This window comes from Megalobrama amblycephala, linkage group LG5, assembly GCF_018812025.1.
Source record: "Megalobrama amblycephala isolate DHTTF-2021 linkage group LG5, ASM1881202v1, whole genome shotgun sequence".
NCBI lineage: Eukaryota > Metazoa > Chordata > Actinopteri > Cypriniformes > Xenocyprididae > Megalobrama > Megalobrama amblycephala.
This window is the reverse complement of record NC_063048.1, coordinates 19,046,476-19,071,184: the sequence shown is the minus strand read 5'-3', so window position 1 is coordinate 19,071,184 and position 24,709 is coordinate 19,046,476. Positions and strand designations below refer to the sequence as shown.

Below are 24,709 nucleotides of genomic sequence, written 5' to 3'. Positions count from 1 at the left end.
TAATAAAAAATGATGTGCACATATAGATTATTTATAACAAATACTGCAATATTGCATAAAAAACAAGAATGTCAATTTTGATTTCATAATGACTTTAATACATTTTAATACATTTTTCTTTTTTATAAGACTCAGCTGAAAATGTTTCTTTTTTTATTATTATATGGTATACTGCATTCAACACTGATACTCATCTTACAGAATGAAACGTTTAAAAAAATTGTGACTGCAAATATAAAGTTGAGTGGCACAGACAGACAAAAAAGAGACTGACCTCTGCTGGTTAAATCAGATAATTCACACCTGCTAGGAAATTCCAAGTGGTGCTCACTGCAGAGACGAATGACGTACAGCTAGTCCAGCTCTACCTCTGTGGATATAATGGGTGGAGGGATAAAGTTATGGGTCTAGCTCCACCCATTATGCCCAAATTACATCTAGAGAGGGGGAGTTGGACTTCACGCCCCACCCATGGCTTTGCAGTGAGCAACCTCTCGGAAATTCCCACAGAGCATTATGTTTAGTGTCATAAACAGTCTGATCATCTCTGATTGTCTTATTTAGGGAGTTAAGGAGTGGTTGGTGGATGCTAGTACACTTAGTGGAGTGTACTGGTTAGAGTCGTCCCTTCCAAACCACATGAAACACTCCTCGGCCTGAGCCGTAGCGTTTATTTGAGACCTCACTGAGTGATCCCTGGGAAAGCGCCTTCTGATTGTGTCCTTTCTGCCCTCTGTTTCCTGTTTGGGCAGGAAGTCAGTCCGATATGCTGAGTTGTTCCACTGTGCTGCGCTAACTGGACTCAAGGTGTCATAATGTTGGCACAGGCAGTAATGAGAGTTGTGCTGGCGATGCTCATCAAGACATTTCTTACGGCCTAAACCCTTTACACATGAACGCATGCACAGTGAAATGGGTATAAAGTCATGAAATATAATAAATATAATCACTGTTTATCATAATGAGGAACTCACCTGATCATACACGTCAATAGTGTCCTGCAGTGCTGTGCGGTTATCATGTGCTGACAGTGGATATTCTCTACCTATTGTTTTCTGCAACAGAAAGACTCAGTGTGAGAATGAATGATCAACATGATTACAGTACAGTCAGTGTTGGGTAGATTACTTACACATTAGTCGGTTACTGATTCCAAAATAACCGAAATAATCCATTACATTACACATTTAAAGGGTTAGTTTACCCAAAAATGAAAATTCTGTCATTAATTACTCACCCTCATGTCTTTCCACACCCGTAAGACCTTTGTTCATCTTCAGAACACAAATTAAGATATTTTTTGATGAAATCTGATGGCTCAGTGAGGCCTCCATTGCCAGCAAGATAATTAACACTTTCAGATACCCAGAAAGCTAAAATAATAATAATAATAATAATAATAATGACTTTATTCAACAATATCTAGTGATGGGTGATTTCAAAACACTGCTTCATGAAGCTTTACGAATCTTTTGTATCAAATCAGTGTTTCGGAGTGTGTATCAAACTGCCAAAGTCACGCCCCCCAGTGGTGAACCACTGAAATTTCGAAACACCTATGATGAAGCCTCGTTTACTGAAATCATGTGACTTTGGCAGTTTGATACACACTCCGAACCACTGATTTGAAACAAAAGATTCGTAAAGCTTCAAAGCTTCATGAAGCAGTGTTTTAAAATTGCCCATCACTAGATATTGTTGAATAAAGTCATTATTTTGTTTTGTTTTTTTTGGCCGCACAAAAAGTATTATCGTCGCTTCATAACATTAAGGTTGAACCACTGTAGTCACATGAACTGTTTTAAATATGTTTTTAGTAACTTTATGGGCATCTGAAAGTGTTAATTGTCTTGCTGGCAATGGAGGCCTCACTGAGCCATTGGATTTTATCAAAAATATCTTAATTTGTGTTCTGGAGATGAACGAAGGTCTTACGGGTGTGGAAATAATGGTTATATAATCTGATTTATAATCTGACTAATTTTTGATTACTTTTGACCTAACTCTTTTATCACATTATTTATATATATTGATATATGATATATATAAAATACAAAGAGAAAGAAAATATATACCATTCTTTGTTTTCAACAACATTAAGAGCATTAAATATTATGTCAGGGTTTTCTAGACTGGGGTTCATGATGGAACTGTAGGGGTTTGTGCATTTATAATGAAAGCTATTAAGTAATAAAATCATAAAAATTTCAAATTAAAATAAATAATTTTAAAATAAAAACTTAAAAACATTTACTAAAAAAGATTAAAAAAATTGTCACATCATATCATTTTAATGTGTTTGAAAGACAAAAGCCTTCCAAAGACAGTAATACATGGTTTAATGATTCACTGAATGATAATTCAAAAAATAATTAACGTGTGTCGACAGGAACTTATTAGATATGCAATGTTGCAATGTTGAGAAAACACTTGTTAAAAGTGAAATGATTTGTGTAAATCCAGTGATCAACTGCTGTGTGTCTCTCAGTTTTCAGTAACAGATTCATGATTAGTGGCTGGTCTGTGTGTGCAATTCCACAAACCCGAAAGACCTTCTGCACACATTTAAGCAGTAGGCTTTATTAGAGAGGAAAAGAAAAAAAATAAAATTAAAAAGAAGTCGGGATATTTTACTGCCATTGTAAGAATACCATGTAATCAATAAAAAAGTAACTGTAGTCTGACAAGTATTTTAAAATGTTATATAATCTAATTACAAGTACTTATTTTTTTGGAATCTGATTAGGCCGCCTATGTAATCCAGGGATGCGTTTCCCAAAGCGAACTATGGTCGCAAGTTCCGTCGTTACCAATAGAGTTCAATGGGACTTACGACCATGGTTCACCAACGATGCTTTCGGGAAACTCACCCCAGATCAGTTACTACCCAGCACTGAAAATCCATTTCCTTCAGAATTTGCTATCTGCAAGTAATTTTCTAGATGGTCATTCATTGTAGTGTAAGATATTTTAATAATAGTAATGACTAACCTTTTCAGGATTGATAAATAATCTGGGATATCTGTCTTCTGTTTGTGTCAGGGGTTGAGGAACACCATGTGCCAGCATTGAACCTGTGCTGGTACACAGGTCACGTGTGTGTCCAGTCTGCGACATACCAGTGTGAACAAACTGGAAAAGAGCAAACGGACAGATAACTAACTAACTAAGAAAGAAAGAAAGAAAGAAGTGAGACCGATGTAAAAATCAGGCCAAACGTATTTATAGGAAAGTGTGGTAATCTTACCCAGTTCCCGCTCTTGTTCTTATTAAAATATCTCTTGCCTCCTTTGTTCATTGTCACTGCATGAATTTAAAATCAACACGTAACTAAAAGTTTGTAAGTTTCATTCCCAAACGCAATTGACCACTGAGGTGAACTCAGGTGAGCGCTCAGTGATTTTGAAACCATGGCAACAGCACACATACGCTGTTCACGAACAAAACAGTAAATATATGCATGTTAACATACAATATGCAGAAATATCGAGGATTAAAATAATATTGTAATAAAATAAGTAACGTTTTGTAAAAGTAAAAATAGATTTATTGTCTATTTATATAATATACAAAATTCAGTTATTTCGATATAATATCGTGAACTAAAATATCATTTTAATATAATACATACATAACATTAAAAACACAAACAAAAAAATGTAACGTAATTATTTTAATATGTAGGTTTAAGTAAAATGTGTTTAGCCTAATATATAAAAAGTAATATACAAATAAACCGATATGTATGAATATTTATTGCATATATAGCCTATATATTCTAAATATATAGCATATTTATATGAATGTATTTACAATTATATGTAGTATAGTCAAAAACGCAATAACACTTCTAGAGCATTTCTACATCTTTCCACTCTTTTCTAGAATGAGGCGTCGCTGACGTCAAGTCTACTTCCGGGTGAGAGGTACAGTAAGTTTGGAGTGATCACTGAGAAGCAGCCAGATGATTGACAGATTTTCCCTAGTAAATATCATTTATTTTTATTTCTTAGTGATTTAAGTGTTATCGATTAATCCGACTTTGGACTTGCATGTACGTGTTATTGATATTTAAGCTAAAATAGCGAGAGACTTGATGAGAAAAGCAACATGGTCTGCTGTGTGGTGCTGTAGTTGATGTAACGTTAGTTAGTAAAGCAGATTCATGATCACTTACAGTCAATAGGGGAAAGAACCAGTGATTGTGTATTTGGAACGATACTTTCGTGTAAATCGTCGTTTTTGGAGGTTCTGGATGGATGAGTGTGGTGAATATGAGCTCTCAGGATAAGAAGACAGACTCAGACCCCGGACAGGAGGAGGATCACAGCTGCACTGCCACTGAAGACAACAAACAGGTCCAGAGTTACTGTAACATAATAATGTAACACTCTAAGAGACTGTCATTACAGTAAGATGATGCCTGTCACAGACATGCAGCATTTCACACTGTCCATTTGCACTCATATATATATATATATGTGTGTGTTTATGATACATATTATTTATGAAAACGTGGCAGAATTGTTACATAATCATCAGAAGTTCAAATATGTCCAGTCCTATTGGGATGAATGGTGACTTACAACTTATAGTTCTCTTTTAAATATTTGTTATTTGTGTTCTAGGAGGCAGATATTTGTCTGGGCAACAATGAAGTGAAGAGCCGTGCGGTTGTGAAGTATTCGGCCGCTCCACCCCCCACCACCTATGCATTGCTGCAGGAGAAGACCGACCTCAAGCTGCCACCAGCAAACTGGCTGCGAGAGAATGCTCAGCTGGGCCCTGCCGGGACCACCGTACTCGGGTCCAGCAGGAAAAGCAAACCCTTCTCTAGGTATTACTGATACATGATATTTGGTCACACTTTATAATAGGTGTCCTTTCTATGCACCTACGTCATAAAATCATTGTTTGGTACAGTGTAGTTATTGTGTTCAAGTTGTATTGCAAGACACTTTTGCTGCTATTGAGGTGAGATGGTTAGGTTTAAGGGTCGATTGGGAAGGGTCAATAGTGTAATTATAGATATCAAAAATGTATCAAATGATGAATTTAAATCTTAGTACATATTTAAAGACACAACATAAAGTAGGACCTTATATTTAATGTGAGTTTGCATGTTTAGATGGTAGTGAAACTGATCTTTCCATGCTTTTTTTGTGTTTTCTTTGTTAATTGTAGTTTTGGGATGGCTTACGACTTCATCGACTGTATAGGTGATGATGTTGATGTTGTGTCTGATTCAGAGGTGAGTCTGTTATATTGTTTATGCAAACACTTTTATATTTATTTATGACACAATAAATGCTTAAACTCACTTATTAAATGGCTTTCTAGAACACTTCTTGATTCTGGTCGATCATGGCATTCACATATTTTGGTATAATGATGTTAAGAATGTAATTTTACGGAGCCCTGCACATGACATGCAGACAAAGATATATATATCGTGGCCACGAATGAGAAAATTCTTTCTCCTTGATGTAGTAAATTGTGCAGACAATATAATAATTTGTTCCTTTGTAATTAGTGCACACAATTTAATCATTTATTCCCTCAATTTAGTAATTCGTGGCCACGTTGTATGAAAGAAAGAAAGTTTTTATGAAAGAAACAATTAATATTTTTATTCTGCAAGTATCCATTAAATTGATCAAAAGTGACAGTAAAGACATTTATAATATATTAATAACGCAGAGTAATGATGCTGAAAATTCAGTTATTTTAAATATTTTAAATTGTAGTAATATTTCACTATTTTAGGCCCAGTATTTCACTATTTTTACTGTATTTATGATCAAATAAATGTTTTGATTTATTGATAAATGTATTGATTGATTTAACTAAATAAACAAAACTAATATTAATTTTTTTTCCAACTTTAACAGAACATCAAGAAGTTGCTGAAGATCCCCTACAGTAAGTCTCATGTCAGTATGGCTGTTCACAGAGTGGGCGGCACTCTACTGCTAGATGAACTGGACATTCAGGAACTCTTTATGAGGTCATCACAGGTAACAGGAAATAGTCACCTTATTTCTCTCTGCTGTGCTATATTTTGTTCAGGAGCCTCTAAATGCATCTCCATTTAACCTTCTTGTGGCTATTCCCCAAACCCTAAAGTAGTAAAACATTAGTTATCCTGTTCAAAGAGTTTTAATGTAAGACAGGAGTGTTTATACCATCCTGAGATGACTTAAAATAAAACTAACATTGCAACCGCCCTGTAGACTGGTGATTGGACGTGGCTGAAGGAGTTTTACCAGCGTCTCATTGACCAAAAGTGGCAGAGAAAGAAGAAAAGTAAAGAACACTGGAATGAGAAAGCCATCCTCTCAAAGTTTCTCTATTACAGGTGAGAACTTTACATGGTTGCCATCATATGAAAGCCCTGATTACCATGACTTACACCCACAATACTCTCCTGTGTTTCAGTATTAACAGTGATGGGACTGCGGTGCCTGTGCCATCAGATACAGATCAGACAGCAGAAGAGGGTTGTGGGACGGCGGCTGATGGACCGTCTTGGCCCGCCACCTTCAACAGTTCCACTACTGATTCAGAGGAGTCTACGATCCCCAAGGAGGTGCGGGCAGCCTTTCCTCTACTTTTCATGTCATGTGTTATCAGTGTTTTGAGGCTGAATCATCCTGTTTAATCTCGTCTTTCAGGAGCAGGTGGACACATATACTTTAGGTCATGTGTCTTCAGTTCCCAAAGAACAGAATCTACCCACACTATTCAATGAAGGAGAAAACAGTCAGGTAATGGTATTTACCCAACATTCCCTAACATCCAAAGTCAAATTGTGCAACCAAAAATTGTGCTATTATGGCACAGTTCATTGATACCTCATTAAAGGTGCTACAGAGGATCTTTTTGTCGACTGAGAAACCAAAGACTGTTAGTGAGTTTTTGAAATGAGCGCATGCGTAAGAACAACCCCCTCCTTCACAGCTCATTTCGAGGGAACGCCTCCCAAAACTCGTGCACGAGTATTGGAACACGAGTGTTTACCACGGGCATTCGCTGTATCGTGTTAGTGGATTCATTATGTCGGACTCACCGCAGGTAACTCATAATCTGCAGTTGTTACTCCTGTCTCCTGACAAAAACATTGCATGCGGCGCCTGTGGAGTGTGGAAAGTTACTGGAGCGCGCAGCCGCGCACGTCTCTCACAAGGAACGGCATGGCAGTGATTGACAAGCCAGAGGGCCAATCGTTTACACGATGATCGCGTAAATGATTGGCTGATGTTTTTAAGGCCCTACCTTGTGCACAGATGATGTATATTAATATTATTCCTTTCAGTGCACCTAATAAATAGTCTTTTATCAGTTAGTAAAGACAGTTTCAAGTAATATTGCAAAAATGTATAAAACAAAACAACCTCTTTAGCACCTTTAATATAGTTATTTACTTTTTTGTGTAAACTTTTTGTTTCACTTTTAATAAAAACATATTTTTAAAAACGATAAATTATAAATTTATATATTAGGTTTTTAAAAAAATTTAATTAATATACTGTAAGTAAATCTCAAACACGTTGTACATCACAGTACATATCTATTTGTATTTTTAACGGGCAATTTTCTTATCTCCCTCCCTGACTTTCTCAGGGTTTGAGAAATGACTTTGTCCGGAATATTTTATGGACATTTGAGGACATCCACATGCTTGTGGGATCAAATATGCCCATATTTGGAGGTGGTCGCTACCCAGCAGTCAGTCTACGGCTCAGGTTAGTGTCCTAGATGTTTTTTTTGGTCATCTCATACATATTTTAGGATATATTTATCTGGTTATGAATTATTTCCAAATTAATTACATTTGAAGGCTAAACCATCTATATACACTACCACTTACAAGTTTGGGGTCAATAATTTTTTTTAAAGTAATTTAATACTTTTTATTCAATAAGAACACATTAAATTGATATATTACTGACTGAAGAATGGAGTAATGATGCTGAAAATTCAGCTTTGCATCACATGAATGAATTACATTTTTAAATATATTAATATAAAAAAACTTTAAATTGTATTTATTACTATATCTCTGATCAAATAAATGCAGCCTTGGTGAGCATAAGGGACTTATTTCAAGAACATTTAAAAAAAAAAAAAAAAAAAAAAAACCTTACAGACCCAAACTTTTGATAAGTAGTGTACACTATATACTATCCCTATGTTTAAATATTCTGATTTCACTTTGTCTTAACAGGGACAACAACAAACCAATCAATGTTCTCACAGGAATTGATTACTGGCTAGATAATTTGATGTGTAATGTACCGGAGCTGGTCATGTGCTTTCACGTCAATGGCATTGTGCAGGTAAGATGATTGGGTGATAATTAAATCCATCTTTTAGGTTTGCTCATATTGATGTATAATAATGTTCAATTTTCTGATGGCTCTCCCCTCGTTTGTAGAAATATGAAATGATAAAGACAGAGGACATCCCAGATTTGGAAAATTCCACATTTTCGACGCGGGTTGTGAAAGACATTGCTCAGAATATCCTCTCTTTCTTGAAATCCAACTGTACCAAAGAAGGACATACGTACTGGCTTTTCAAGGGTGGGTGGTTTATGTATATGTATATATTTATATATATATATAATATAAATAAAAAGACAGGCATTTATATATAAATTAATGCCTGTCTGTTTCTCCATCCAGCTAGCGGAAGTGACATCGTAAAGCTGTATGACCTCACTACTCTGTGTGAGGAGGCAGCAGAGGAGAAATGCCAGAATCCCTTCACGCTTCCTGTAGCGGTACTTCTCTACAAGTATGATTTACCCTCATATCTATCTTTCTCATATTCTGATTTTCCCAGTCAGTATCAGAGACTAATTTATTTGGTGTTTTTTTTTTTTTTTTTTTTTTTACAACAGAGTGGCCAGCAACATGATGCTAAAGAAGAGCCAACAAAACAAAAAGAACTATGGGACCATCAGAACTCTGTTGCTTAACTGTATTAAACTGCTGGATGAGGAGAGACATCCACAAGTATGTAGCTTCATATTACATTTCCTGCATTCTTGTTGTTGTGCAATGATTTCTGACCATTTCCTTCTGTTTTCTGGTGTAGATCATCGCTTCTGCTCACTACATGCTGGCAGAACTGTTCCAACTGGATGATGTGAGTGAAGACGAGGGGAACGGGGAGTCACTGAGGGGCGGGGGATCTGAAGACAGCTACAGTGATGAAGAGGAGGAGGAGGAAGATGAAGACGAGAGCTGCTCCTACAGCACCTCCTCTGAGCCACAGGACGACTCTAAAGCTGTGGCCGTCATCAAGTCTGTCGGGGAGCTGTCAGTTCCAGAGAAATACAAGAGCACACATCAGATCAGAGTAGGAGATCTTTTGTTGTTAGTACACATTATGGAATTTAAGCTGTCTGAAGTATAGAAGTTAAAACAGTTCATTTAGGTTTATTTTACACCTTGCACAATTTTGCTTAAAGGGTTAGTTCACCCAAAAATGAAAATTCTGTCATTTATTACTTACCCTCATGCCGTTCCACACCCGTAAGACCTTTGTTAATCTTCAGAACACAAATTAAGATATTTTAGTTGAAATCCGATGGCTCCGTGAGGCCTCCATAGGGAGCAATGGACACTTCCTCTCTCAAGATCCATAAAGGTTCTAAAAACATATTTAAATCGGTTCATGTGAGTACAGTGGTTCAATATTAATATTATAAAGCGATGAGAATATTTTTGGAGCGCCAAAAAAACCTAAATATCGACTTATTTAGTGATGGCCGATTTCAAAACAATGCTCACATGAACCGATTTAAATATGTTTTTAGTACCTTTAGGGATCTTGAGAGAGGAAGTGTCCATTGCTCCCTATGGAGGCCTCACGGAGCCATCAGATTTCAACTAAAATATCTTAATTTGTGTTCTGAAGATTAACGAAGGTCTTACGGGTGTGGAACGGCATGAGGGTAAGTAATAAATGACAGAATTTTCATTTTTGGGTGAACTAACCCTTTAATGAATTTACATCAGCATTATGTTAACAATGTTCTGACTCCACACACTCCTCTTCCATTCCAGCCCAACTATGCATTTCCTGTGTCACAAGACAAGGAGGAGAAGTGTCGACTGGTTCTCAGCTATGTTCTGAAAGTGAGAACACTAGATTAAAATTTGTTTTCATTTTCTTTCATTTAATTTTTTTTCATATCTATCTATCTAAATTTCTATCTCACATTTCTGTGTGTAGGGTCTAAAAGCAGTGGACAACAGCATAAAGAAAGAGAGTGACCTTCCTGCGGCCGACCCCAGCACACCCATCCCTCTAAAATATGAAGAGAGAAGTCAGAATGGAGCTAGAGATGTGGAGAAAGAGATTGCTCTATTGCTGGACAGAGGTCAGTAATCCCATCCCTTTATCAGCTGAATTATTTTCCACTATTTGATCACTTACTGAATTACTCGTCATCTTGGTTGCACAGTTGGTCCGTGTAGCAAGGAACTGAAGATGCCGACGCGCTCCGGAATGTTACCGGGCACATGGCAGCATCGTATGAAACTGCAGCTGTTCCTGAAAGCGTCTAAAGCATACTACGTCCTGTCAGATGCTGCAACCAACTTGATGAAGTATGGCCGGGCACTGCGCTACATCAAACTGGCTCTGCAGTGCCACGGTAAGAACATGCAGCTTTCATTATTTTCAGAAAACTTCAGGACACACTATCATTGAAAAGTTTGGGGTCCTGTTCAAACCTGATCATTATACGCTTTCTCTCACTGTGTAGATGCGTACTGCTCCATCAGTGGTGGTCTCCACCCCCAGGTGCTTCTGTTCCACTGTCAGTGTCTGTCTCTATGTGGAGATGTTCAGCTCATGTTGGCACAGAATGCCTCAAACAGAGCTGCATATCTGGAGGAGTACAGCTACCAGACTAAAGAAGACCAGGAGATCCTTCACTGCCTGCACCGCGAGAGCTCCTGCCAAGGTCTGAATGCTAGATCACACTCTCTGCATTAAAGAGATCATAATATGGTGTGAATCATAATTGCAGCTGTTGTTAGTTGATATTAATGCAGCACCGCTGTGGAGTGGGATTTTAGACCAATGAGATTTCACTGTGCCCAGGGGGTGGATAGGATACTGAAACTCTATATTGTCTTGACATATTAACTGACCGGTCATTTCTCTTTCCTCTCTCAGCCTTTAGCATGGCCACTGATCTGGCCACAGACCCAGAGTACCAGCTGATCGTCAGCAGCAAGTGTTACGAGGCCGCCCATGACCTTTTGACCTCAGGAGTTCTGAAGGACCTGGGACAGGAGCAGCTGGCTCAGGTTCTCAAACGGCTCGGTAACATCCGGAACGAGATGGGTGTCTTCTACATGAACCAGGCCGCAGCAATGCAGGCAGAGAAAGAAGGAGGTGAGTGCTTCTTGGTTCGCTGTTAGATTTAAATGACAAACGAATAAAAAGTCTTTTGATGGATAACTTGAGAGTTGTGTGTGAAGTATAGCTTTTTCTTCCTCCAGTGCGCAGGAGTGTGTGCGTGGCCGAGCAGGAGCTGTGGAAGAAGAGTTTTTCATGTTTTGAGAAGGGCATGCAGGATTTCAGTATGATTTCAGACTCAGTAAACACAGCCCTGCTGCTGTGTAACATTGGCAGACTCATGCGTATCTGCGCTCAGGCTCACTGCATCATGACATCAGATCACAGTCGTGGGGAGTTCTCACCTGAAGAGGCCCTCTACTACAACAAGGTAAGCCACACATACTGCCTTGAACAATTAAGGTGATGTCTTAAAGATAGCAAGAAAACAGCTTCTGCAATGCATGATTTCCTTTGCCTAGTGTAAAAAAAAAAAAAAAATAATAAAAAATTATATATATATATATATATATATATATATATATATATATACACACAGATATATATAAAATAAATGAAATTATAATTTATTATAATATAACTTAATTATTTTTATAATTGTAATTATGTATATAATTTAATATAAATATACGCTGCATGATCATGAAAGTTTAAGCCTTTACAAATTAATTATTTATGCGCAAGAAGATGCAAAAGAGAACTGAGACGTCTCAGACAGCGCACGAATACTGAATTGAGCTCTTTCATATCGTCTTGTGCTTGAAGAGACATATTCAAACAAAATTGTCAAAATGCCCGTCTTGGCAAGTATTCTTGTAAACATAGTTAAGATATATTACAACAAAAGACAAAGAACGATCACTCATTGCTCTTGACTGAATAACTTTAAGCAGGTGTGGCAAAAATATTATTAAATATTAATAATGAAAATAATAATAATTATCTTAAATATTAATAATATTATTACTATTATTAATAATAATAATTGATCTTGTATATGGATAAAGTGGATAAAAGTGTCTTATAATAATAAAACTAATATTTAATACTAATAAATTATATTTATATAATATATAAATACATATAGTATATACTAAATATATAAATAATAATATATATAAATAATATAAATAATATTTAAATATATAAATAAATATTTAAATACTAATAAAAGTGTATTCTAATAAGATTAATATATTAAGATATTTATTAAATATTAAAGCTGCTGTCCGCAATTTTTGGCCCTCTAGCGGTTAATAAACAGAACTGCACGCGTCTTGTGGAGGAACATTCTAGCTGGAGCTACTTTTCTCAGTGTAGGTCTATGGCTAGTCACGCAGTTACTGTGATACTCTGCGGCGAGTCCTACCAGTCCAGTCTGAAATAGTCCGAATATAAAGTGTACCATAATGATTCAGGGTAAGACAAAAACACGGTTTGGAAAATGGATTCATGTTGTATATTCTCATTATATAATTTTTGTAAATTTTTAACACAAAAAAAGTTGCGGACTGCAGCTTTAATTATAATAAAAATACTATTAATAAATTAACATTTTAATAAATTAACATCTCAGTCTTAATATAATAATCAATATAAGACACTTTGATCTTTTTATCCATCTACATATTATTATTATTATTATTATTATTATTATTAATTTATATTGTAGATGGATAAAAAGTGGATACAAGTGTCTTATATTATATTATATTATATTATATTATATTATGTTATATTATATTATGTTATATTAATATTTATTTTATAATAATAATAACTTATTTGTGTATCCCTTGAATAAAAGTCTTATTAAGGTTGTTTTATTAAGATTGTTAAGAAAGTATTATAATAGTAATAAATTGTAGGGGTGTAACGGTATGCGTATTCGTACAGAACGGTTCACGAGGCAAATTCCAAATGGAAGTGATCATCCCTACGTGAGCAGGGCATGCACGTGCCGTATGTAGCCGTTTGGAATGCACTTGGCAAAGGGAGTAGCATAATTTCCTCATTATCTTCAGCTGGGATGTTCCCGTGACAACGCAGCACAGTGTCTGTCAGCAGATAATTCTTTTTTCTTTTTAGCCTAACTGTTGCAAATAAAAAACATACATTTTATATTTTAAAAAGGTTTTAAAATATGCTATATAATACTGTATATGTAAAAGTAATATATATAAAACTTTTAAAAATATAAATTGTATATTATTTATGCCGGCACTGTGTTGGCATGGGAACATGCCAGCTGAAGATGAGAAAATTACACCGCTCCCTTTGCCAAGTGCATTCCAAACGGTTGCATATGGCACGCGTGTGACCTGCTCACATAGGGATGATCACTTCCATTTGGAACTTTCCCCGTGAACCGTTCGGTATGAATTCGCGTACCGTTACACCCCTAATAAATTGTAAATGTAATAAATCATCCACAATAAGATGAGGAACATTTTTAAAAAGGAAAGAGGGTCCTTGTTGTTGTAGCTAGATCACAGTAGCTTTCTCTCTCTCCATCAATAGGCGATCGATTACTATCAGAGAGCGCTGAAGTCTCTGGGCTGCAGGGAGAGTCACTCTGCCGTCTGGGATTCTGTGAACTGGGAACTCTCTACTACGTATTTCACGTTGGCCACACTCCTCCAGGACTATGCTCCGCTATCCCGTAAAGCACAGGAACAGGTAACACACACACATACTTTATTCAGTCTGTAGACACTGCTAAAATGATGAAATCCATTCGACATGAATGTAATGCGTTTTAGATCGAGAGGGATGTCACTGAGACCATGATGAAGTCTCTGAGGTACTGCGACCTGCAAACGGAGTCCGCTCGCCAGCCGCTCTACCAGTACAGAGCTGCGACCATCCACCATAGACTGGCTTCAATGTACCACAGCTGCTACCGCAACCAGGTACATCATCAAACACGTGTCCTCAGCATACAATAAGCATTAACATGTTCCCACATTGATTGTTCTTCACATTTCTCTCTGTCAGGTTGGAGACGAAAGCGTTCGTAAGCAGCACAAAGCTCTGGCAGAGCAGCATTACAGTAAGGCTGTGCGGCTCTTTGTAAGTCTGAGTGACGCTCCGTGTGAGCTGCTCCGCACGCTTCTGGAGAGAGTGGCCTTCGCTGAGTTCACCATGGCGGGTGAGAAATGCTCACTGCAGGAAATATCAGCCATGAGAAGTTGATAGTACACAAGTAGAACCTCAGACTGGATGCTTTTTGTGTGTTTGCATGTTCCAGGTCAGAACAGCAGTGCTGTGAAACTGAAAACTCTGACAGGAGCTCTGGAGATCATGTGTGAAACACGTCATGCATTCATTCTCATACATAAAGAGCTGCTGGAGCAACAGGAAAAAGTATATACACAAACATACACACAAATTATTATTAATATTAATTATTCATTCGTAAATACATGGATAAAAGTTTCAGTAACACTTTATTTTAATGTGATGTAGTTACACGTTTCTACATTTAATTATAGTAATAACAGTAAATTATGTATAATTACAAGTAACTAACCCTAAACCAAACTCTAACCCTAACTGTAACTCGATAGTAAGTACATGTAGTTAATTAATATTACTCAGTACTCAGTAATAATTACATTACTCAGTAATTATTAACGCTTTTAACACACCCCGCCCCAGCCAAGACCTGCAAGTCATCTTACAATGCGTGCAGTCTAGTCATGAACATGATGCATGGCAAAGACTGACTGCATGATGGAGCCTATAGAATGCAGTTAAAATGGCATTAAAATTCAAGATATGAGGGCAAAAAATGCCCCATGTGGGTTTTTGTCTTATATTTATATCATATGATATAGTTTAGCAGTATCACATGAGCAAGAGTGCTGTTTTTCTTGAATATCAGCATGGTTGCAAATGTGATTTTTATTTTATACAAGAGTTCAATAAAAAGAAGTTAATATTGTGTTATATTTTAGACACCAATATTGTCTGTTCGCCAATGAAAATGGTTCCAAACAAAGCCATAGCAGCAACACAATGGTTTCATTTTTGAATGAATATACGAAGTGAGCCATTGATTCAGTAACCCATTCATAAAGATGGTCACTTGCTTCATTCCTGAATTAATCAGCTGTTTGAATGAATCTGTTGATTAAATGACTCGCTAATTAAGTGAGTCAGTAATTAATTTGATGCCACCAAAAAAAAAACCTGGTGGTTTTAGTTTTATATTCCAGAGTATCATTTCATTTTTCATTCATATTCTTGCCACTTCTGGGGCCGTATTCACAAAACATCCTAAGGCTAAAAGTAGCTCCTAACTTGCCGATTCAGGAGAAACTCTTAAAAATAATGGGAGTGTCAGTCCTAATCTTAGGAGTCCTAAATTTTTGCTCTAAGAGTATTTCACAAAGCATTTTAGCGCTAAAGCTAGCTCCTAAATCTGTGAAACATTAGGAGTAGTCAAGAGGACTCCTGAGTCACTAAGACCAAATCACAAACAGTCCTAATCCACCCAAAGACACTGTACACCATTGAGGCAATAGCGATAGAGCCTTGGGTGCTGAACCTTTTCTTCATAAATGCAATACATTTTGATTTATAGATTTGAATCTACGATGAGACGCCAAAAAAAAAAAAAAAAAAACTTATACAAATAAAATAAATATTGTCTGATTATCTGTTCACACTTACAAATGATTGAATAGAGTAAAAAAAAAAAAAAAAAAAAAAAATATTATATATATATATATATATATATATATATATATATATATATATATATATATATATATATATATATATATATATATATTTGTCGCTTGAATTCTGCATTCCCTTGGGATGAAGAGGTGGACAACTAACTGTATATACTAGTTCAATTAGTGACACTTAGCCTACATTTTAAAACCTTTATGGCAAAAATATGGCAACATTTTATTTTGACTATGGCAACATTTTTATTAAAAAATATTTATTTGAATAATGCAACATTTGTATTTTAAAACCTATATTTTAATCTTTTATTTTAATTTGGAAACATGACACCTCATTCTACAATATTTCTATGATTAAATCGCTGACTCCTCCCCATCAGCCAATCACTGTGTGTATACTCCATAGCAACGAGGTCAACCCCGCCCTTTCTCTTAGCTTAAGACTTCAGTCTATTCCTTAGTAAAAGTTTGTCTCAGCAGCTTTGTGAATAGGTTTTAAGAGAAAACTCTTAGCTAAAAACTTTTAAATGCTTCTTCAGATTCATGATTTTTATTTTTATAATTATATTTTTATAAGAATTATAATCATGTGATGTATGTTGACAGATATTGATGTCAAAAGACTCTGACAAACCTGAAGAACTCCATGAGGGTTCAGATAGCTCTTCCTCCTCTGAGCTAAACACAGAAGAGGTTGTGAAATTAACCGGCGTCTTCGAGCCCAGTTTCTCCTTCCTGTTGCTGCAACTGATTAAACTCAGCACTGCAAGCAAACGTAAACTCAGGTGAGGGATACAAAAATATACATACTCCAGCAATGTACTTACAATACCAGATCTTTGTATCTTTTTATTTTAATATTTTCATTTTAATTTGATTAAGTTTTAATCATTTTGTTGTGCAAGTCATATTAGTTTTTTAATGTCTGTTTAGTTTTTCATTTTTTCAGTTTTGAAAAATTAAAATGAGAACTATTTCTTTTACAACTAATATTTTATTTCTGTTAACATTTAATTTATTCCAAGTAATGTAAATGTGTTTTTTGTTGTTGTATTTTTAGTTTCAGTTAATGATAAAAACACTGCAACAGATCCAGTCATACAGAAACAAATAGAATTTATAGTGTTTCACTCCGTGTGTGATTGTTTTGTGTTTTCATATGCAGTGGTAAAGAAGAGGAGCAGGTGAAGATCTACAAGAATGTATATTCTCGCCTCCTACGGGCTGAAAAGTCCGTCCCGCTCATCCAGCGGGTTTCCCTTTTCCTGGAGCTGCTGGATCAGCTGAACCCTCCCACAGAAAGTGATGAAGCAAGATCATCATCTTGAGAATCAAATCCAACAAGGACTCTTTAGCTTCCTGACTTAATTAATGCCAAACCTGTGACAATTTGGAGTTGAAACAATCTGGCTTTTACACAACCAACCACAGCTGATGATTAAGATGATATAAAAAAAGGTTTCAGCTAGTTTTGGAAAGTGACTTGGTATAAAAATGTGAACTTTAACCCTCACCAGCAGTGCCTTTCTTATGCTGGACTTCCTATAAAGAGTTGACAGACTCTAACTAGATCTCTCTTTCTTTAATGAAACCATTATGAGAATAAACCCAAACTGTACAGTTGTTTGTAGAGAAGATATTTATTGCTAATGGGGCAATATGTAAAAAATGTGAACCTGTGGTTTTGTTTTACACACTTTTTATTGATAAATACACTCAAAGGCTTTTCTGTTTTTGGTGCATAAATAAGCTCATGTTTTTTTTTTTTTAAATGCTGGGTTTCAATAAAAAAAAAAAAAAAGTGCAATAATTTAGCAAAGGTCAATGCAACAGGTGATTATCCAGATACAGTATTGTGAACATTTGGGATGGCTTGGCTTTTAAAAGTCTTCAATAAATTTCAAATCTGTTCAAAGTCAGTGTCATGTTGTTTTCATAATTGAAACACTTTAAAAAAAACAAAAAAACAAATAACTACATACAGTAGCTGACACTTTTAACTGTAATGCTAGCACATGCTCATGAAGACAAAAATTTCAGCTTTATGGCTTGCTGGCAAGACTACTGAAGAAAGTTCAAGCAATTAAAGTCACGGCATATGTACAGTAGTGGACAAAAGTGATGTCTAACCTAGGACACTTGGCTTCTTTAAATATTGTATGCATGCTGTAAAGTTGTGCCTGGAGAATAAAAGTAATGTACAGGTTCCATGTTCAAATTGTATCATTTATCACAATGAAACATACCGAATTGTGTGGACATCATTTTTGGCCAAGTGGTCATACAGTACCAAGCTTGCAATCATTATTCCCAGCCTATAATTCAAAAACTATGTGGGAAGTATTAAGTATATTACTAGATGTTATTTTATGGGCCAGATGGAAGGAGCTGTGCTCTACTACCAAGTAAGATATTGTTGAAATGGCTAAATCTGGTCAATTGTTTTTGGATATAGCTCATGTGTTGGATGTGAATGGTCACAATATCCACAGATTTTTTTCAAAGCACAGTGAGACCACTACCATGCAGAATGTAAAGTGCTGTGGCTGGTCAAGGAAGACTAGTGAGCATTTTGACAGGAGGATGAAAGTCAGCTGAATGTGGAACAACCTCAAAATAGCTTCTAATGGATGAGACATCCAACATCCAACATCACCTTGAACTATAAGCAAATAAAGAAGCCATTTATTAGTTTTATTCCCTGAAAAAAAAAAAAAATGCTCGCAATTAAAGTGTTCATGTTCAGCCTTCAAGTAGCCTCCTCAGTGTTGTGACCTTAAAGCCATTGAAAATCTTATGAAATTATTATGCAGTTCTTCCATTGAAGCTCAACTTTGGCAAGAACTTAGGGAGGATTGAAGAAGTTAAGCATGACACATGCGTAAAGTTTACTGAGTCAAGGTCAGGAGAACGGCAGCTGAAATCAAAAACAAGGGAGAGAACCAACAAAATAATAACTGATTATGTTAAAGCCAATGTATGCTTTATTTCCTGTGATCTTTTTGTTTTTCTATGCCTGTTTTGCATAATACAATAAAACCCATATTTAATTATATGCTTAATGAGTTTGCCTTTCTTGCCAAAAAGTTAGTGTAGTCTTCCTCCCAAAACATACTCCTCATATTTTTATTGTTTAATAGAACCTGAAGTGTCATTTAAAGCAAATACTGTGCAAATATCCCCTCTGGACATCACTTTTGTACTGTACTGTACTTGTGCAACTAGTATACTTTTGCAAACCTAAAACTTTTTTGGTAATTTAAATAGGTTAATATAAATAATGTCTTTCCAAAAATATTACCCCAACTGCAAATTTAAAAACACGCTTTTATAATCTGGCTTCATAAAAACACAAGAGGGAAAATGAAATACACGAGTATCAAGTGCCAATAATTAATAACAGTAAAACCGGTTTCTCTCAAATAAACTTGGTTTACGTATTTTATGATATTAATTATATTCTACTGGTAATCAGAATAAAAGGAAATAACAGATTTCTTACCTTATACGTGTAATTCATCGGCATATGTGGCTTTTTAATAAACATTTCACTGTAAAAAAATCAGAACGACAATGTCCTTATCAAGATGGCCTCTCTATATGGACATTTTCAGTGAGAGAATTGTGGGAGACTCCTGACGTCAACTACACTAGCCAATCAGCGTCTCTCAATGTTTCCGTGCCGTGAACTTTGGCGCGCCGCTTTGAAAGAATCAACTCATCAATGAATATATACGATCATCAGTATTGATCAGCTTTAAACCCGATATAAAGACATCAGTGAGGACGTGATTTATAGTACTACAGCTGTTCGCGCGCGGGTAGTGTTTGTTATTCATTAGATGCGCGTAAGTTTGTAGTGTTCCGCTGTAGAGATCCTGGTAAATGGACAGGATGACGTCTACAAAAGAAATCAAGCGTAAGTTATTACCTATATTATAAAATCAGCAATAATATTATTTTTGGTCATCGTTTTAAGATCGGTGATTTATTGTCATATGTTAGTCAATTCTAATGAAAAATGTGCATTTTAATGAAAATAACAACATCCACATTTTTTTTGTTTACATATGTATATGTCAGTTATAAATGTGTATAAAATATATTTATTAATTTAATATATTGTATTTTACTTATATATTGAATTTTACTAGAGTGTGGGTGTGTATATATATATATATATATATATATATATATATATATATATATATATATATATATATATATATATATATATATATATATACACACACACACACATGTTAAATATATGTTATAAAATACAGTACTATATTACAATACAGTACAATGCTATAATATTTAGTTATTAAGTTATTAAGTATGTATTTGTTTATTTTAACAATTATGGTTTAGTATAATATTTAATATTTGTTATATAATACAAATTGCAGATATTAATATTAATTAGTATTAATTTTCATGTGTTTGCAGAACTACAGAAGGCCAAGAGTAAAGCCCAAAGCAGCAATAACCTGAAAGAGGAAGCCAGTCTGTGCAATCTGCTGGGGGAAGTTTACGCTAAAACAGGTGAAAAAGAAAATGAAGCCCTTAAAGACTTAAAGCTCTGGAAGTTGTAGGTTTAAACCCTAGAAGGTTTGCTCTGTGAGCTGTCAACATTATGATTATGACCATTAATGTCTGTTGAATGAATGTATAGAGATAATCAGCCTGGAACATGTTTCTTCTAGGTGACTATCGAGCTGCTATTGAGGAACATCGGAAGGAATTGGCGCTGTCTGAGATTTTGCATGATGTGATTGGATCTGCTGTAGCAAATAGGAAGATTGGAGAATGCTATGCAGAACTGGGGAACATTGAAGCTGCTCTGAAGGTTTGCTTATACATATTAGTCAGAAGGGTAGTCTGTGCATTGAGTGCAGTAATTCACACTCTCTCTATCTCTCTCTCTCTCTCAGCACCAGAGGCTTCATCTGAATCTAGCTCGATCTGTCCATGATGCAGCAGAGGAGCAGAGGGCACTGGCCACTATTGGAAGAACATACCTCTTCCTCTTTGATTCGGACCATTCACGGGACAGCTTGAAGCATGCTGAAGATGCGTTCATGAAGAGTTTGGCCATTGTAGATGAGCGACTAGAAGGTTAAAGAATGAATTTATACATTTAAAATGATTAACCTAATGGTTAACCTGCTCAGAATGACATACTACTAGAAATGCTTATATACTGTGATAATCTGCTATGTTTCCTAAAAATAGAAAACATTGTACAGGTGCTGGTCATATAATTAGAATATCGTGAAAAAGTTAATTTTTTTTATTGTAAATTATTTTAAAAATGAAACTTTCATATATTCTAGATTCCCTACATGTAAAGTAAAACATTTCAAAAGTTTTTTTTAAATTTGTTGATTAGAGCGTACAGCTCATGAAAGTCCAAAATCCAGTATCTCAAAATATTAGAATATTTACATTTGAGTTTCATTAAATGACCATCCCTACAGTATAAATTTCGGGTATCTCTTTTTCTTTGAAACCACACTAATGGGGAAGACTGCTGACTTGGCAATGGTCCAGGAGACAATCAATGACACCCTCCACAAAGAGAGTAAGTTACAGATGGTCATTACTGAATGTGGTGGCTGTTTACAGAGTGATGTATCAAAGCATATTAAATACAAAGTTGACTAGAACGAAGAAATTGGGTAGGAAAAGGTGCACAAGCAACAGGGATGACCACAAGCTTGAGAATACTGTCAAGTAAAGCCGATTCAAACACTTGGGAGAGCTTCACAATGAGTCAAATGAAGCCGGAGTCAGCGCATCAAGAGTCACCACACTCAGACATCTTCAGGAAAAGGACTACCAAGCCACTTCTGAAACAGAAACAACGTCAGAAGCATCTGACCTGGGCTAAGGAGAAAAAGAACTGGACAGTGAACAGTGGTCGAAAGTCCTCTTTTCAGATAAAAGTAAATTTTGCATTTCATGTTGAAATCATGGTCCCAGAGTCTGAAGGAAGACTGGAGAGGCACAGAATCCAAGCTGCTTGAAGTCTAGTGGGAAGTTTCTGAAGTTAGTAATGATTTGGGGAGTCGTGACGTCTGCTGGTGTTGGTCCATTGTGTTTTATTAAATGCAAAGTCAATGCAGCCATCTTCCAGGAGATTTTGGAGCACTTTATGCTTCCATCTGCTGACAAGCTTTATGGAGATGCTGATTTCCTTTTCCAGCAGGACTTTAGCACCTGCCCACAGTGCAAAAACCACTTCCAAGTGGTTTGCTGACCATGATATTACTGTGCTTTATTGGCCAGCCAACATGCCTGACCCCTGAATCTATGGGATATTTTCAAGAGAAACAGTCGATCCAACAATATACAGATGATCTGAAGGCTCAATAGTGCCTCAGCATTGCCACAGGCTGATCACTTCCATGCCACACTTCACTGATGCTGTAATTTGTGCTAGGAGCAAGTCATTTGCTGTAATATGTGCTGCCGACCAAGTATTGAGTGTACAAATGAACATACTTTAAAGAACTTGAACTTTTCTGTTTTGAAAATCCATTTTTTGATTGATCTTAGGAAATATTCTAATATTTTGAGATACTGGATTTTGGACTTTCATGACCTGTACGCTCTAATCATCAAAATTTAAAAAAAAAAACTTTTGAAATGTTTTACTTTACATGTAGAATATCTAGAATATATGAAAGTTTCATTTTTAAAAATAATTTACAATAAAAAAATGAACTTTTTCACAATATTCTAATTATATGACCAGCACCTGTATACTGTATAACCTGTTCTTTTTGTCCATGTACTTCATGTTATTTTCTCTGTTTCTGCAGGTACAGTGTCCTCGCGAGAGCTCAGTGAGATGAAGGCCCGTCTCCTGCTGAATCTGGGCTGCGTGTATGATGGGATGAAGGAACCGCAGCGCTGCAGTGATCTCATCCGACAGAGCATCTACATCGCAGAGTAACAAACTTTTGTCTATAAACAAGCAAAAATGCACTTAAAAAGTTTGTAATTAGTTTTTTTTTAGGTTTTTGAAAAAAATCTAATCTGCTCACTAAGGCTGCATTTATTTGAAAATACAGTAAAACAATAATATTGTGAAATATTATTACAATTTAAAATAACTTTCTATTTGAATATATTTTAAAATGTATCTTATTCCTATGATGCAAAGCTGGATTTTCAGCATCATTACTCAAGTCTTCAGTGTCACATGATCCTTCAGAAATCATTCTAATATGATGATTTGCTGCTCAAGAAATATTTCTTATTATTATCAATGTTGAAAACAATTTTTGCTGCTTAATATTTTTGTGGAAACCATGATACTCAATTGTTCAAAAGTTTTAGGTAAGATTAAAAAAAAAAATTTTATTTAGCAAAAACTTTAATTGATCAAAAGTGAAAGTAAAGACATAATGTTACAAAAGATGTCTATTTAAAAAAAAAAGACAATTTTTATTAATCAAAGGATCCTAAATCCCTATATACACTTGAGTTTTGCAGAACTTTTTTTCGAGGTTTTTTTATTAATTATAAACACCAATAAGAGTGTAAACAGTGACAAAAAGCAAAGATAAATACAGTGTGTTCCAATATTAATAAAAGCAAAATACAAAACAAATTAAAAAGAAGAAAAAACAAAACACACATCTTGAACAAGCAAACCACAGTCAGAATATAATGTCAGTTGTTCAAGCTGTTTATGACATTTGTAATACAACCATCAGAAACCAAGACTTACTCCATACCTGCCAGGCCCGAGGATTGCAGAACCTTTACCAATTCTCTCTTTTTACTAAGCAACAAAGATTTTGTTTTAGATTTTATTTATTAGCTACAATTTATTTGGTTTCTTCCCATGAAAATAGCCATGGTAGATGGCATGGCCTTACATTATAAACCAACTAAGCAACAAATTGTTCGATGAAACATTATGTTAGTAATATTTTTATATCAAATCACTGAATCTCAAAATAATTTAAATTTAGCATTTTCTATATAACTAAACTAAATAATAATAGTTATTTTAAATAGTTACATGCAACCTTATTTTGTTTAGGTTAAGAATGTTTTATAACAAAACATTATATAACAATTTTTAACACTCAATCAACATATTGTAGATGAGAGAGAATTCATTATGCCCGTGTTGGTGCAAAACCATTTTGTGGATATCTGACCTCATTTTTCTTCTAGGAAAAACAAGCTTCTAGAGGATCTGTATCGTGCCAACTTCAACCTGGGCAGCATTCACTTCCGAAACGGGCAGCACTCACGTGCCATGCGCTGTTTTGAGCAGTCAAAAGAATGTGCCCGCAAAATGAAGGACAAGTTCAGTGAGAGCGAGTGCTTCCATAGTATCGGAAAGGTAATAATCCCACAGCATCTCCAAGCAGCAGTATGGCCCTGTTTACATGTGGTATTAAGATACGTTTTGGTCGATTGGATCACAAGTGGATGACGCTAGATACAGGTGTCAAGGGGTGTAAAATGTTTTGAGCTTTTGACCACTTCCAGAGGTAGTTGAAAAACATATTCGACCGGATTGCTTTCGTAATGTAGATGCTCATGTGGTCGAATGTGTTCAAACAGCCACAAAAAAGCCTATTCTCGGCCTATAGACC

The 24,709-nt window shown here is 35.5% G+C and overlaps 3 protein-coding genes and 1 long non-coding RNA gene across 5 annotated transcripts in view; 2 read left to right on the top strand and 2 right to left on the bottom strand.

Annotated features, from left to right (window-relative positions):
* Positions 1-75: 75 nt before the first annotated feature.
* Positions 76-3,433, bottom strand: tex36 (testis expressed 36). Its single transcript, XM_048190994.1, has 4 exons — positions 3,248-3,433; positions 2,992-3,132; positions 975-1,055; positions 76-884 (listed from the first exon to the last, which is right to left on the bottom strand). Exons 1-4 carry the CDS (start codon positions 3,296-3,298, stop codon positions 561-563), a joined length of 597 nt encoding a protein of 198 aa, XP_048046951.1. The 5' UTR covers positions 3,299-3,433; the 3' UTR covers positions 76-560.
* Positions 3,434-3,912: 479 nt separating this feature from the next.
* On the top strand, positions 3,913-17,997 carry edrf1 (erythroid differentiation regulatory factor 1). The gene is made up of 25 exons (XM_048190993.1): positions 3,913-4,358; positions 4,629-4,837; positions 5,185-5,251; positions 5,892-6,017; positions 6,234-6,358; positions 6,439-6,589; positions 6,675-6,767; positions 7,624-7,745; positions 8,228-8,339; positions 8,438-8,585; positions 8,688-8,799; positions 8,906-9,020; positions 9,103-9,366; positions 10,077-10,148; positions 10,246-10,393; positions 10,478-10,669; positions 10,781-10,981; positions 11,197-11,418; positions 11,526-11,752; positions 13,903-14,061; positions 14,145-14,294; positions 14,380-14,533; positions 14,633-14,748; positions 16,689-16,867; positions 17,248-17,997. The coding sequence occupies exons 1-25, from the start codon at positions 4,260-4,262 to the stop codon at positions 17,408-17,410; spliced, it is 3,726 nt and encodes a 1,241-aa protein (XP_048046950.1). The 5' UTR covers positions 3,913-4,259; the 3' UTR covers positions 17,411-17,997.
* Positions 9,189-19,702, bottom strand: LOC125268649. 2 transcript variants are annotated; one of them, XR_007184943.1, is made up of 5 exons: positions 19,585-19,702; positions 16,717-16,845; positions 11,172-11,557; positions 10,450-11,004; positions 9,189-9,324 (listed from the first exon to the last, which is right to left on the bottom strand). It is a non-coding gene; the product is annotated as an uncharacterized LOC125268649 (long non-coding RNA). The 2 variants fall into 2 exon arrangements; XR_007184944.1 differs by lacking the exon at positions 11,172-11,557.
* A 64-nt stretch (positions 19,703-19,766) lies between these two features.
* Positions 19,767-24,709, top strand: part of LOC125268646 (tonsoku-like protein) — a 28,842-nt gene continuing 23,899 nt past the window's right edge. Inside the window, exons 1-6 of the mRNA XM_048190992.1 lie at positions 19,767-20,001; positions 20,535-20,630; positions 20,792-20,934; positions 21,020-21,203; positions 22,913-23,042; positions 24,282-24,453. Coding sequence (XP_048046949.1) covers positions 19,968-20,001; positions 20,535-20,630; positions 20,792-20,934; positions 21,020-21,203; positions 22,913-23,042; positions 24,282-24,453 — 759 coding nt within the window. The 5' untranslated portion in view covers positions 19,767-19,967. The remainder of the gene's footprint in view (positions 20,002-20,534; positions 20,631-20,791; positions 20,935-21,019; positions 21,204-22,912; positions 23,043-24,281; positions 24,454-24,709) is intronic.